This window comes from Oncorhynchus tshawytscha, linkage group LG01 (assembly GCF_018296145.1).
Source record: "Oncorhynchus tshawytscha isolate Ot180627B linkage group LG01, Otsh_v2.0, whole genome shotgun sequence".
In the NCBI taxonomy this organism is placed as follows: domain Eukaryota; kingdom Metazoa; phylum Chordata; class Actinopteri; order Salmoniformes; family Salmonidae; genus Oncorhynchus; species Oncorhynchus tshawytscha.
The window spans coordinates 36771782-36787975 of NC_056429.1; the positions used below are offsets into that span (position 1 = coordinate 36771782).

Sequence of the window (16194 nt, forward strand, 5' to 3'; positions counted from 1 at the left end):
ACAAAGTGGAGTTGCAATTCAATGGCTCAGACACAAGACGTATGAGGCAGGGTCTACAGACAATCACCGACTATAAAAATAAAATCAGCCACGTCACGGACACCGACGTCTTTGCTTCCAGACAAACTAAACACATTCTTTAACCTGCTTTGAGGATAAATAAGTGCCACCGATGCGGCCCGCTACCAAGGACTGTGGGCTCTCTTTCTCCATGCTCGACGTGAGTAAGACATTTAAACGTGTTAACCCTCACAAGGCTGCCGGCCCAGATGGCATCCCAAACCGTGTCCTCAGAGCATACGCAGACCAGCTGGCTGGTGTGTTTACAGACATATTTACTCTCTCCTTATCCAAGTCTGCTGTCCCCATGTGCTTCAAGATGGTCACCATTGTTCCTGTACACAAGAAGGCAAAGATAACTGAACTGAATGACTATCGCCCGGTAGCACTGACTTCTGTCATCATGCTTTGAGAGACTAGTCAAGGATCATATCCCCTCCACCTTACCTGTCACACTAGATCCACTGCAATCTGCATATCGCCCCAATAGGTCCACATACAATGCAATCGCCATTAAACTGCACACTGCCCTATCCCATCTGGACAAGAGGAATACCTATGTAAGAATGCTGTTCATTAACTACAGCTCAGCATTCAACACCACAATACCCTCCAAGCTCATTATCAAGCTTGAGGCCCTGGGTCTCAACCCTGCCCTGTGCAATTGGTTCCTGGACTTCCTAACAGGCAAGGAAACAACATCTCAACTTCACTGATCCTCAACACTGGGGCCCTACAAGGGTGCGTGCTCAGCCCTCAACTGTTCTCCCTGTTCACCCATGACTGGGTGGCCATGCACACCTCCAACTCGATCATCAAGTTTGCAGACGACACATTAGTAGGCTTGATCACCAACAACCATGAGACAGCTTACAGGGAGGAGGTAAGGGCACTCGAAGTTTGTTGTCAGGAAAACAACCTCTCACTCAACGTCAACAAAACAAAGGAGACAGCAGAGGGAGCACCCCCCTGTCCACATCGACGGGACAGCAGTGGAGGAGGTGGAAAAGTTTAAGTTCCTCAGCATACACATCACGGACAAACTGAAATAGTCCACCCACACAGACAGTGTGGTGAAGAAGGCACAAAAGTGCCTCTTCAACCTCAGGAGGCTGAAGAAATTTGGCTTGTCACCTAAAACCCTCACAAACTTATACAGATGCACAATTTAGAGCATCCTGTCAGGCTATATTACTGCCTAGTACGGCAACTGCACCGTCCACAACCGCAGGGCTCTCCAGAGGGTGGTGCGGTCAGCACAACGCATCACCTGGGGCAAACTACTGTACCTGCCCTCCATGACACCTTCAGCACCCGATGTCACAGGAAGGCCAAAAGATCATCAAGAACAACAACCACCCAAGCCACTGTCGCTACCATCCAGAAGGCGAGGTCAGTACAGGTGCATCAAAGCTGGGACCAAGAGACTGAAAAATAGTTTAAATCTCAAGGCCATCAGACTGCTAAACAGCCATCAATAACACAGAGAGGCTGCTGCCTACATACAGACTTGAAATCATTGGCCACTCTAACAAAGGGATCACTTGTCACTTTATTAATGCCACTTTAATAATGATGTTTACATATCTTGCATTACTCATCCCATATGTATATACTGTATTTTATACCACTTATTTAATCTTGCATAGGCCTCTTGGTCATTGCTCATTAATGTATTTATATGTACATATTCTTATCCCATCCCGTTACTTGTGTGTATTAGGTAGTTGTTGTGGAATTGTTAGATTACTTGTTGATATTGCTGCACTGTTGGCACTAGATGCACAAGTATTTCACTACACTCGCAATAACATCTGCTAACCATGTGTATGTGACCAATCAAATTTGATTTGATTTGATTTAAATGTTTAGACTGTTAAAATGAGGAGGGAGAGTGAGATAAGAAAAGAATGAGTGAGAAAAGAAAGTCAGGAGACAAACAGAAAGGGTAAGGGATACAGAGAGAGAGAGAACAAGTGAAAACGAGAGAGAGAAGGGTGTCTTTTCCAGGTTGTATCTTTGGTGGTCTCAGGCAGTGTCTCAGTGGATTGTGAACCTAGTGCAAAACACAACAGGGAAACAGAGGAGGGAGCAAGTAGGGGATGAGGGAGGGAGGGGGTTACACCACTGAAGTCCCACAATTCATCATGCTCTGGCACCGATAGGGGCCGTCTGGATGAGAGGGAGGGGGGAGAATTGGGGGAGTCTGGGATTGATGGCCAGTGAGACTTTGTGACCTCCCTTTCCCCGAGAGAGGGGATACTGCCGTGTGTGTGTGTGTGTGTGTGTGTGTGTGTGCGTGTGCGTGTTGTGAGAGAGAGTGAGACGCAGGATCTGAATTTGTTAGACACAGGATCAGTGTTAGACACAGGATCTGATTATCTGTGTACATCCTACAGACATCCTAGTGAGTTGAGTTTGATATTGAGAGATAGTGGAGGAGCGTAAGTCTTTATAATAGGAAGTCTCTACTGAACTCTGACTGTAAAATGACTCTGTTCTAAACACCATTCTCTGGCCATGAAACATGACTGAGATATTTTTGTTTCTCTCTCTCCTTCCTTTCTCTCTCTCCCCAGGAATACCTGTAAGGTGACAGCAATGACAAAGTTAGTCTGGAAAGCAAAGATCCCTTTTGAGGTGGGTGTTGCACTTTACTCTGTGTGTGTCTGTTTGGAACTGACTAGACAGCCTACTTTTAACACTGTTTCTGTAACCTAAGTTAATGTGTGCATTTATGTGAGAAATCAGCATTTGAGGATGGAGTTGGATGCATATGTTTTATTTGACCTTTATTCAACTAGGCAAGTCAGTTAAGAACAAATTCTTATTTTCAATGACGGCCTATGAACAGTGGGTTAACTGCCTGTTCAGGGGCAGAACGACAGATTTGTACCTTGTCAGCTTGGGGGTTTGAACTTGCAACCTTCCGGTTGCTAGTCCAACACTCTAACCACTAGGCTACCCTGCCGCGCCTATGGGCTGAAAGAGACATGGGCTGAAAGAGACAGAAACCTTACCTCAGGTCTAGGGACAGTGGGACCCTGACGATCTTAATTGACAGCACTTGATTTGCTTATCTAGCTTTGGCTCAGTACCTAGATCCGGTTGCTGCCACCTGAGGGATGGAGTGTGGAAGTTTATCCTGAATAGTGTGTTTGTCTACAGTGCCTTCTGAAAGTATTCACACCACTTGACAGCTTCAAAATGTTGTTGTGTTACAGCCTGAATTTAAAATGAATTGTCACTGGTCCACACACAATACCCCATAATATCAAACTGGAATTATGTTTTTTTATTTTATTTTTAACAATCGAAATACAGATGAAAGGCTGAAATGTCTTGAGTCAATTATTCAACAACTTTGTTATGGCAATCCTAAATATGTTCAGGAGTAAACATTTGCTTAACAAGTAATTTAATATGTTGCATGGACTCACTCTGTGTTCAATAATAGTGTTTAACGTTATAATTTTTCATTACATTACAACCTCACCTCTTTGCCACATATATTATTATCTGTAAGAAGGGCACCTGTTGGTAGACATTGAATATCCCTTTGAGCAAGGTGAAGTTATTATTTACACTTTGTATGGTGTCTCAATACCCCCAGTCACTACAAATATACAGGTGTCCTTCCTAACTCAGTTGCCAGAGAGGAAGGAAATCACTCAAGGATTTCACTATGAGGCCAATGATGACATTAAAACAGTTACAGATTTTAATGTCTGTGAAAGGAGAAAACTGATGATGGCTCAACAACATTATAGTTACTCCACAATACTAACCTAATTGACAGAGTGAAAAGAAGGAAGCCGGAACAGAATCCAAATATTCAAAAAAATGCATTCTGTTTGCAATTTTGGCACTAAAGTAATCCTGCAAGAAATGTGGCAAAGTAATTTACTTTTTGTCCTCAATACAAAGTGTTATGTTTGGGGCAAATCCAATACAACACATTACAGAGTACCACTCTCCATATTTTCAAGCATAGTGATGGCTGCATCATGTTAAGGGTATGCTAGTAGTAATTAAGGACTCTGGAGTGTTTCAAAGTAAAAAAGAAACAGAATGGAGCTAAGCACAGGCAAAATCCTAGAGGGAAGTCTGGTTCAGTCTGCTTTCCATCAGACACTGGGAGATGAATTCACCTTTAAAACACAAGCCCTAATTTAAATTGGAGAGGTTTACCAAGAAGATAGTGAATATTCCGAGTTACAGTTTTGACTTAAATCTATTTGAAAATCTTTGGCAATACCTGAAAATGGTTGTCTAGCAATGATCAACAACCAATTTGGCAGAGCTTGAATTTTATTTTTAAGAAAAATGGGCAAATGTTGCACAAATCCAGGTGGAAAGCTCTTGGAGACTTACCCGGAAAGACTCACAGCTGTAATTGCTGCCAAAGGTGCTTCTACAAAGTTTTGACTCAGGGGTGTGAATACTTATGTAAATTAGATTGTTCTGTATTTAATTTACAATAATACTTGGTGAGAGAGAAAAAATTATCAGCGAAATGCTGTAACACAACAAAATGTGGAATAAGTCAAGGGGTATGAACTGTACACTGTATGTCCTAACCTAACACTAACCTTCCCCCATATTGTGTGTGTGTGTGTGTGTGTGTGTGTGTGTGTGTGTGTGTGTGTGTGTGTGTGTGTGTGTGTGTGTGTGTGTGTGTGTGTGTGTGTGTGTGTGTGTGTGTGTGTGTGTGTGTGTGTGTGTGTGGACTGGAGATGCACAGCATGCTGGTCTTCTTTGATGACATTCTTCCCAGCCAGCCTCTTGTGTTGTCAGTCCACTTTTTTAAACACAACTTAAACTGGGGAAATTAAGCAGCTTTTAAGTAGAAAAACTAATGCTTTATACCTGGTTATGAGCCTAATAGAGCAATAAGAAGTAGCTAAACTCTGATTAAACCAACCAATTTGGACAAATCTCCCACTTACCAACAGAGTAAATGACATCAACATGACTAAATAAAGAGAAAGCCGTTATCTGAACAGATTTGATGCATACAAATTATGTCTCCATTATTTCCCTTATTTTTGTCTTAGGGCTTTTGTATTTCAACCTTTTTTTCCCAGAATCTATAAACTGTTTGGTTGTCAGTGTTTGTAAATTCATATTTAGGCGACTATGTAGGTTAAGAGTACATAATATTTGTTTCTAAACTAAACCACTATTGTACTCTTTAGGAGCTGGTGAAAAAGTTGATGCTGACATCCAACTCATGAAGAATTCTACAAACACATAAAACCACGTCCTGTAAATCAATGCAAACCTAGGGAATCAGCTGAGCACTCCAGACCACACAGTGCTCTACAGTCGCTACTGTACGTTAGAAGGAATATTACAACTCCTCTGGAAATAATTGTTTCGTCACTTTTCTGTCCCAAATTAAGTCTATCCGTCTGTCATTTGTAAAATGACCCAAAAATATTTTATAGATTTCATTCAACGTTTGTGCAATCATTTGACATATGTATTTAAGAATATAAATACAATAAAACCTGTTATTTGACATATTAGTTGGCCCTATACTTTGTGAATATTTTCTTGACTGTTGATACCCAAACGCTTCAGCACTTTCACCTTCAAATTGTAATTATCCTAAGTGTTTATGATTTGGATGATATTTCGCTCTTCAACGTTATTCCACAAATATGTGGATCGACCAGAGGACACGTGTACAAATGTGTGCCTGATAAATAGGGGAGAGATGTTATGTCTTTGGTTAAATCTTGTAAGGTTATTTTAGAGGTAAAACCTCAAGCTTGAGGCGAGTCAGAATATTGGAGTAATGTTGTCTGAGAGAGTCTCGCGCCCAGGTTGCTCAGAGGTCGATCGAGTCCCAGCCCCTGTCATTTCCCTTCTCCTGTCATTTCCCTTCTCGCACTCGGCGTTCCTCGGTTTGCCCCGTGAGCACACTGCCCCTATTAATTCCTCAGGAAATGCGCTTCCTCGAGGCCTGGCCCTGGATCCCACTCCTGCAGAATGTGTCTCAATCTAGACGTTCTGTGTGCCCGGTCCAAGCACAGCGCTCCCGAGAGGCTGCTTCTACTCTACATAATGACCTCTGTCGTTTCGTCGTTGACTCCTGCTGGAATATGTGGAAAATTAACCGCTTGATCAATCCCGCTAAAGTCGATGTCCGCGCCCCTGCGGAAATCTAATTAGCATAATAATAAAAAATCCCAATAAAATCTATCAGTTTAAGACAGAGATATCTTTTTTTATTGCATTGGGTGAGTCTCAATCTACTGCATCCGCCTATGTTGCACTTCTGCATTTGCGGTGAAAGGTGACAGAGCTGGAGCAGTGTTTGTCAGACCATGAGACATTCCAAAAATCGGTCTTCTTACAAAAGCGTCTGTAGCTTCCGAATGGTTTGACCTTCAAGCTATTACGAAGAGATTGAAAGATGAGACTCTCACGAGCATGTGCATGTCAGTTGTTTTGCTCTAGGAAACCCACAGGCCTCACAAGACCAGTCTGAAGGTCCCATACCCGTTTAAAAAAAATGAAAGTATATATGGAGACTGTTTAATGCCAAAAATATGGGGTTAGATACACACATACACATATTTATGTATATATATATATATATATGCATGTATTTATATGTTTCCTGACATTTCTTATATCCCTTAGATATAGGAGAGACACTTCAGAACAAACTTCACTTTGATATGTTTTTGGGACTATGTGTTGTTCCATCTAGTGAATATGTGAATTCAATGCGTTTGTTTGGGTTAATAGCAGTAAGACCCAACATAACTTTTCATAAATAAAATATGTTATATATTTTTTGGATACTTCAAGGGGTCTTAATATCAAGTAGATAAATTATCCTTGTTATGACCTTCTTAAAACGATTCCATATAACGTCGGGAACCCTTTGACATTTTTTTCTTAAATTGAAAATGTAAGGTTTCAAAGTAAGTTTGCAAAGAGGGAACGAAGTGATTTGTATAGATTTGCCTGCCTGCCTCTCTCTTTTTTTTCTTAAAGACATCACCTCGAACATTTAAACACAGTTTGACCATTGGAGACAGCGCTGCATCTGTGTGGACCTGTAATTGGTAACAGATGGCGCTTTGAGGTTGGCCCTGGAGCCCAGCAGAACCCGGCTGCGAGCGAAAACACACCAGTTTCCACTGTGCCGAGTCTCCTCCTCGCGCCCTACCGGCCCCACACAGGTGCACGGGCCCAGCCGCGCGCCACCACTAACTGCAGCAGCACTGTGCCGGTCGAGGCTCGTCTTTCAGAACGCACGGGAACTGAAGGCAGGCGACCGTGTTCCAGGCTGGACTTACTAGAAAAGAACGCGAGAGGAGTATGTGCCATCACCATATTTTTCAGAAGAACTTGGTTATGAAAAACTCAAATAATAATTTCGACAGTAAAAGAGTAGAGCAAAATAAAATTAAATACTCTAACAATCTCCTGAAATGGTGGTCTTTAAAAAAAACGTTTTTATCGCTCTCTGTTCATTGCCCTTAGGCTATTCCTAATGTGTGAAATGGAGGGTATAGCGTTGTATTGCTAATATATTTGCCTCAATTTGAATATAAGGTCTCATTAAAATGTTTGGTTTCATAAATATGATCCAAATGTAATATATACAGGCCCGAGACAAATCATTGCCTTACCAGTTTGGAATGCATTCTCAATGTGTTTTTGTTTTTCGTGTCATAGGTCACCGTTTAAAATCAGCTATCACCTGTTCTTCATAAAGCAACAGAGAATTAATGAAAATACACCACGTCTATAGCCTAGTAGGCTATAGGCTATATACTCTTTAAATAAATCAAAAGTGAGAGTGAAAAGAGAGCGTGAATATAGAAAAACTCCAGCGGAAATGGCGTCCTTAAGTCATCTGAACCCTATTAGTGCTTAGCATTTCTGACATTCTCCACTGCCTCGATAAATAAACAAGTAAAGGGGAAATTGTTTGGTAAGTGGAACTCTGTAATTGGATTTATCTCTAATAAAACATAGCAGATTGAGATTACCATCAGAAAGGGCCCCAAATACTGATGCGGTATGAACATTAATCTAAAATGTTGTTTGTTTGTCTTTTTCCTTTAAGATTATTTGTGTGCTATTTCTAAAGGCTGACTGTCACCAACTGATGAGCGAATAGAGAAGCATGAGATCGTCTCGATTACCTGAGAACCCGTACAAAAGCCTTTAATTGTTCATTCTCTTGTCACTTGTATAGCCTATATGTCTAGTTTATAGCAATACTGTATCGAGTAGCCTAAATTCATAGTTTACTGTTCGCTGTTTACATAGTGATAATTACTGTTTCATGTTCTCCTTTTCTTGCCAACATATTGACTCATAATCATAATCCTTGAATTGGTGTTTGGCATATCGGTTTACGACAGTTGATAGGTATAAGCCTTGCTCAATTACACTATTGTAATAGAACCTATCGTGTCTTAGAACCACTAAACGTCCCCACGAAGCAGTGGCAATCTTCACCGTCACTTCTGATTTTTCCGATTGGTTTGGAAAATGGCGCGCCTTCAAGCGTTTTGATCTCCCCAGCTCCTTGGCTCCCCCGGATTTTGCACCGAGGCCTGCCCGCATAGGACCGGCCTGGGCCATGAGACAGACGTGACACTCCTGTGGTTAGATTTATCCCCACCACGACCTTAAACAGTGCTTAGTAAATTATGTCTTAATGTATCAGACGTGTTAGACAGAGCGGAGATTGAATGACCGTAGATTATTTTTTTGGACATATTCATGCATTGACGTGTTATTGAGTGGCGTAGCCTACAGCTTTATCTTGAAGGCGGCCAGAAGTGTTGGGTTTGTAGGCCTTAACAACTTAATTGAAAGGCGAGGGGAGGGTCTCAGCAAAGCGTTACACATCCTCTCTCTCTGTGTGTGTGTGTGTGTGTGTGTGTGTGTGTGTGTGTGTGTGTGTGTGTGTGTGTGTGTGTGTGTGTTGTGTGATATTGCTGTTGCCTGGCAAATTGATTTGATAAACTCTTGCCCCTGACGCTCATACGGCCCATGTCAGTCTGTGTGCGCATTGAGCGAATGGTCATGACATTCCAACAGACATTCTCACGTTCACTCATTACGTTTTTAATTACGTGTTTAGCTCATTGTGGAATGTGCAACACCTAACACATAGTCAAATACAGTTTAATAGTCATGGGGAAATTGTGTTGTTGTGGTCATACTTAGGCTACTTTAATCAAGGCTATTGTTAGAATATTGCCTGCGAGGTCAGCAATCTTTTCCTATACTAGGCTGTTTGTTTTAACCTAATTCTTTCATAACTATAGTGCATAATGCATAGCTTGAAAGTTCAATTCCTTTATTTCATATCTGTCCAAATTCCTTTATTTCTTGACAAAATTATTTTTCTAGTATTAAATCAAGAGTTAAAACAAGTCAGGTTATCGTTATTGCAGCAGAACTCCACGCCTTGATTAAATATTATCTGTGTCCATAAAATGAGTATTTAGCAACCCATATTTAATTAACGTGTAATAACTTAATCTTAACCTCAATATTAATAACGTGTTCATTTGCATAACGCCTTATTTTATCTGAAAAACTGATCACATGCATTATTTTTGTCATAAAGGCAAGCACTCCCCTCACTATCTGTCAACCTAAATAAAGTTCAAATCAATAGTAGGCCTACAGAATGTATTATTTTACAACACTTGAACCTTCTTTAAAGATATGCCTGTCTCCACAAAATAACTATGTGGAGACAGGCATATCTTTAAAGAAGGTTCAAGTGTTGTAAAATAATACATTATTTTTGTGTAAACGCCTAGGCTATAGTGTAGCCTATTAGCTAGTGCTGTGCATGTATGTAGTTGTGCGTGTGGAGGAGGGTGGCCAAGTAACCTAATCGATTAGTCATCTCTGTCTTGTCAACAGTAATAATCCATTATGTATTCTGAGGTTTGTGTAAACAGCGTGGGAGAGTGTTTTAGGCCAGAAGTGGTAGGCCTATAGGCATTAGGCAGCTTCAGAAAGCAACCGGTGCTCATATAGTGGCAGCACGTCGCTTCGCCTTTTTATGAAGCATTGTTGACATCCTCCCCATTGACCTCTACCTCTCGCTCTGCCTTTTCCGTCCCATGAAAAATGATTCCGCTCGCTGATTGAATTTTATTCCTTCCTGACCTGGCCCGTTCGTGACAGCGCCATCCATCTTCGTGCGCCGACTTGAAGTTCGTTTATTACTTCGGAAAGAATCTGATGAATTTTATTAGCGAGATTATGGCTAGGCATATATGAGAGACGATCAACATTTGAACTATCTGCCTATTGAAATATTGCTCGGCCACTATTATATTTCAATCTAATTATATGTGTATTGTTGTGATACAGCCTATGCCAATGCATAGATCTACATGTATAGTTGTTTCTTTTGTGTTGTCGTGATAAAAACGGTACAACCTCTAACCAGTAGACTACAAGGAAGTTGTTTTTATTAGGCTACTGATACACCAATAGTTTATGCGCCATAATAAAATGTGGATAAAACCATCCAGGTTAATAAGCAACATTAGCAGTGTTTATTACTACAGACTAACAGCCTGGAACAGGTCGACGGACTGGAAAGATTTTGGTTTGGGCTGTCAAGCAGCCTAGATTGAGTGGAGCATTTGTGCTGCGGTGTAGTGTTGCCTGTTCACTTGCTCCATTCTCGATCCAATAGTTTCACAAATGCAAGCAATCACAACAATGACACATTTTCACTGACAACCAGAGAGAAGTCAATCTCCGACCCAGTCCTGCCTCCCCTACTTGCCCTACAGACACACCTGCATTACATTTGGGCTTCAGCAAAGCGCTGGTGTCAGAGAGTAAAACTATCTCCTCTCCTCCACTGTTCTTTAATCCACAGAGCCCGGGGCCGACTGGCTGCTGGTTCTGGCTCAGCGCGGAGGTATGTGATATAATGCATATAGGCTAAATTCATTATTCTCATATGTTTGACTGAGCCCCAGGCTGTGTCCCAAATGGTACCCTATTCCCATATATAGTGCTCTACGTTTGACGCCCTGGCACTAGGGAATAGGGTGTCATTTGGGAGGGCCCCCAGTCAGTTACTCCGTGTAATAGTCAGACCCAGGGCCACATGCTTAGAGGCCGCGGATTAGGGAGGGAGGGAGAATATTGTCTTTGACACAGTAAGCAAGCAGATGCTTTCTGACATCCCTGTACACTCAATTAACGAGCAAATTGCCCAAGCTGTAGTGACTACCAATTGTTACTCTATTGGAACGATGAAGTAGCTTGACTGGTGGTCTGCTGCACAAACATGTTCGTTTTTTTTTAAAGGAAACCACTACAATTTTGTTGTGAATTTGTATTAACTGCAAATTTGTTGTATCTGCAATTCAAACAGTCAAGCTACAGTAATATCTTAGCAGTGATTATTTTAAAACATCTTAAATGGTACAAATTGGTGTGTATTTAATTAAAGGAAATAATAATAATAATAACGATATAGTAAAGCAAAAGAAGATAACACATTTTCACCAGATCTTGTCCTATAGCATTATCAATACATTTTCTTGAAACCGACATACATATTTTTTTAACAATATCTAGATGAACAATTATACTTTTAATTCCTAATTTAAATGAATTCAAAGTATCTGTCTCTCTCTCTCTCTCTCTCTGTGTGTGTGTGTGTGTGTGTGTGTGTGTTGTTGGCAATGTTTTATGTAATCTTTAACAAGTTGCTGCAGCAACCAAACATCTGGCAAAGATAATATTTCAGGTATGCGTGGTATAACTGAGCGTCCGTAAACACACGTGGCCACTCCAAACAACAGCCGGATACCCTGGCACCGGGGAGCTAGTAGCCTAAACAGCGACCTAGCCCTCCATCAATAGCCGTGTTACAACGTTTGGCTCCTGGCTCACCATGCACCAAGGACCCGTTAAACTAAAGGAGGCCTGGAGGTCAAGATGATGACAGAGTATCTCATCTCAGGGGGAAAAAAAGCCAAGCCAAGCTTACATATGTTGTCACCAAATTGACTCCACATCCCTCCTCAATATAGCCTTATGATTTTAGAATATAAATTACTACGGTATCTTAATTGCACAAACACAACATTTGTTTGTGTAGTTATGTATCTCTCTCTCTCTCTCTCATCTCTATCCCTCTCCTCTGTCTCTCTATCTCAGATTGTGTGCTGTAGTTCTGTGGAACATTTAATTTCTGCTGACTACACAAATATAGGCCAAGGCAGAGGAGTAGGCCCAGTAGCCTACATCTTATTTTAGCTTTTTATAACAAAGCAAAAATGCCCAAATATTGCAAACCCTGCATTCAAGATAGTCCTAAATGTAGAAACAAAACTAGCATTTTGCTCATCATTATTTTGATTGGATGTTTTGGACACACCAATCGTCTTTCCCCCTCTAGCACATCCCCATAGCTTACGGAGAGGTATGTTGAAACATTTGTTATGTTACCATAACAATAGCCTATCCTTTCACAGGAATAAGTAACAATTACACGGAGATATATCACAAACCCTGGGTACTTGCATAATACATTACAAGCCCAGGAACAAACATATAGCCTATATTACATCCTTTCGGATTACAGTACATGTAATACATCAGAACAATCGGATTAGTGGCTGTAGCCTTGTGTGTGTGTAGTATTGCTTTACGTTGTAATAATACTGGGACTCATAAGATTGTCACCTCGTTGAAACTGTTTGTGTTTTTACAGGGATTTCTCAAGAAAATAAACCAATGCAACTCACTACAGACTGCAACGTTTGCTAGCAGAACAAAACTGCGTGCTGATGTACCCCAATAGGCCTCATTATTGTAGCAGGGCCATAAGGCCATCACAGTACATCAAGACAAGAAACAGAACGCCTTAATTACTCTAAATAGCCGCCGTAAATGTAGTCACACTGTGTGAGGTGATTTGTACCTTCGTTTTTGTTTTATATAATTAATTCGAAATACAGAAGACAAACGTCCCCTGCAGTTTGTTTATGTTTAGGCATACCTCAGTCTTTTAAAATGACACATGATTTGAACCATAGGCCTATATACAAATGACGTCTATGTACGAACAGAAAATGCAACATGACACCTAATTTTGCAATAATAGGCCAAACTTTTATTTTACATTGCGTCCCTTATTCTAAAGCCAGGACAATATAGGCCTCTATGGCGAGCTAATAAACACGTCAGATTTAAATCAAATAGATTGGCAATTTATTAGACAAACAATGCAATGCCTTCAGAATACTTCTAACAAATAAGACAAAACATTTAATAGAATAGGTCGGTATACAAGTTCCCCTCCTTTTTTATAAAATAACAATTCCTAGGACAATTTTAGGCAGCTGAATTTGGGAACTTAGTCCAGAACATCCAACTAGAATCCCTTACTTTCTAATAATAAATTACTATATGCAATTTACAATCAATAACACGCTTATAAAATGGTGGATGTTAAAACAACAATCTTTAAAAACAAAGTTCCCGAAGTGAGAGAGAAAAAAACTTACGTGTTTTTTGGTGTTGTAACACACCCCTCTGTCTGACATACACACCAGAACAAATCTCATCTCTCTCAATATGTTTAGTCCATTCTGTGAGGAATAATGGACCGGTATGAGGAAGGTTTAAGTACAAAAAGATGAAAATATATATATTAAAGTTATTCGTTTAAAAAAAAAACATGGTTTTGTTGTTTTTAGAACTTGCTGCAGTCATAAACGAAAGCTCCGGAAGTACGGTAGATGGATTGACCGGAGGGGAAAGCCATTTGACAGCTATTATTCCCGTTAACCGGGGAGCTATTCAAACCGATCCGTTGAGACTCGAACATCTCTCGCACCGAGTGGAAGTTCTGTTGCTGTGCCGGGTAGCTCGTGCCCAGATGTCCCAGGTCCCCGTACCAGGACGCGAGCCGGCCCTGGTGCGCATGGTGACCACCATCCTGTCCCACGCTCAGGTTGCCATGCCCGAGCGGGGATGTGGTCGTCGTGGTGATGGAGTAATCGGACAGTGTCTCGTCCACCGTGGTGGAGGGCGCGAGGTGGCCGCCTCGGTCTCCGGCGTACAAGCTCATGGCTTGCATGTTGCAATGGTATGTAGCGTTAGAGTTCGTGGAGATGGAGTTCTGGTTGCAGTTTGGTGAGTTGTAAGCAGACGTCTGGTTGGGGGAATAGTTGAGCGATAGAGAGGGGGTTATACCTGTCCTAGAGGATGCGATAAGAGGGGACGTGAGCTCCGTGGTGCCCTGGGGCGACCCCCGAAGTGAGGTCATGATGTTGTCCACGCTGAAGCCCTGCGCCGCCGCCTGGATGTGGTGGTGATGCTCGGGGCCCTCCATTGAGAGGGACCGGGCGGAGGGCACACTGTGAGGGCTGCCGGTGGACATACTACTGCTGCTGCCAGGACTCTCTGTTTTGGGCACAGGTAAGCCTGGGGACTCGGCCTGTGGAGGAGTAGAAGTCCCGTTCTCCGTCTTTATATCCTGGATGCGCACGGGCTGGGAGCCTTGCACGGGCTGCTCGTTCTCCAGGTCAGGGGCTCCTCTCCTTGACGAGTCCTTGCCTTGCCTGTCATCCTTGTCCTTCTGAACATTACTCTTCTTGAACCGTCTGCGACGCCTCAGGAAGCTGCCGTTCTCGAACATGTTATAGGAGTCCGGATCCAGAGTCCAGTAGCTGCCTTTACCCGGCTTCTTATCGTCCCGGGCCACTTTGACGAAGCACTCGTTGAGGGACAGGTTGTGCCGGATGCTGTTCTGCCAGCCCTGCTTGTTATCTCGGTAGAACGGAAACCTCTCCATGATAAATTGATAAATCCCATTCAGTGTCACCTTCTTGTCTGGTGAGTTCTGTATCGCCATGGTGATGAGGGCGATGTAGCTGTACGGAGGTTTGACCATGTCCTTGGGCTGGTGCTGCGGGGTGTACGGTCCGTACGCACGCGCCATGCTGGCCTGGTACTGGTCTTGGGCCGGGTGAGAGTACATACTCATGGGAGCAGACATACCGGTGTATCCTCCACCGGTCGCGGCCCGGTAGTAGCTCTGGTCACTGCTAATGTAAGGCACGACGCCAAGGGAGTTAGGACTGGAGACGGAGTAGCGCGCCTGCATTCTCTCCTCCTCGCCTTCCCGTAAAGTTTGAAAGAATGAAGAACTCTCCCAAAAGTTTCAGCCGGACGGGGATGGGTAGCTCCGGTTTCCTTCGCAGTCTCCTTTGCTTTATTTTCTGTTTGTTGCGAAGGGAGTTTGTGGAAATATGTTTAGCCTACGCCACGGCTTGCCAGGGTGACTGGAGTGAAGGCTGCGCACAGTCTACTGAGGTGAACATTGAGAAAACTACAGCTCAAGCATCCGTCACGACAGAGAAACTTGTTTTACTCTGTTCACATTTTGGCCTGTGGCTGCTCCTCCCCGAATGCGTTCCAACATCCAATCCGATGGGAGCTCGATTCGAACGTGCACGAGGAAAAGCAAAGTTGCAGCAGTCAGAGATCCTTCCAAGCTGTGTTAGACACACACACACACACACACACACACACACACACACACACACACACACACACACACACACACACACACACACACACACACACACACACACACACACACACACACACACACACACACACACACACACACACACACACACACACACACACACACACACACAGGAATTAAACAAAGAGAGGTGTGGGGAACTCCCAGCTCACGTAAGATGATTTGAGGGACAACGCTATAGTATTGCTCAATTTGCCAACGGTTTGTGCAATATTGAACCATTAACATAGGCCTATTTAAAGTATATGGCTTAATATTCATATTATCTGTTTTTCATACATATTCACATACCGTATATTTTTGTTACAATGTGTAACCTAGTGTGTAAAATGAAAGCGTGTAGGGCAAAATGTACAATTACACGAAGTCTTCAATCATTTCACCTAATTTGAAATGAATTACTTGTTTATACATTTAAAAACGTTTTCTATATATTTTTTTTGTATTACCTTGCTATAAGTCTATATTGAATATAAAACCAGAAAGTTAATTTTAATTTAGTTTTCTCTTTATGGATGACAGTATAATTTTACTATAAT

General features: G+C 42.1%; 1 protein-coding gene and 1 long non-coding RNA gene across 2 annotated transcripts in view; one reads left to right on the top strand and one right to left on the bottom strand.

Annotated features, from left to right (window-relative positions):
* LOC112248202 overlaps positions 1–6517 on the top strand; it is a 29616-nt gene extending 23099 nt beyond the window's left edge. Inside the window, exons 2-3 of the long non-coding RNA XR_002953204.2 lie at positions 2640–2700; positions 5259–6517. This is a non-coding gene — a long non-coding RNA (uncharacterized LOC112248202). The remainder of the gene's footprint in view (positions 1–2639; positions 2701–5258) is intronic.
* A 6670-nt stretch (positions 6518–13187) lies between these two features.
* LOC112250098 (forkhead box C1-A) lies at positions 13188–15467 on the bottom strand. The gene has a single exon (XM_024419963.2). The coding sequence runs from the start codon at positions 15206–15208 to the stop codon at positions 13793–13795; it is 1416 nt and encodes a 471-aa protein (XP_024275731.1). The 5' UTR covers positions 15209–15467; the 3' UTR covers positions 13188–13792.
* Positions 15468–16194: the final 727 nt, after the last annotated feature.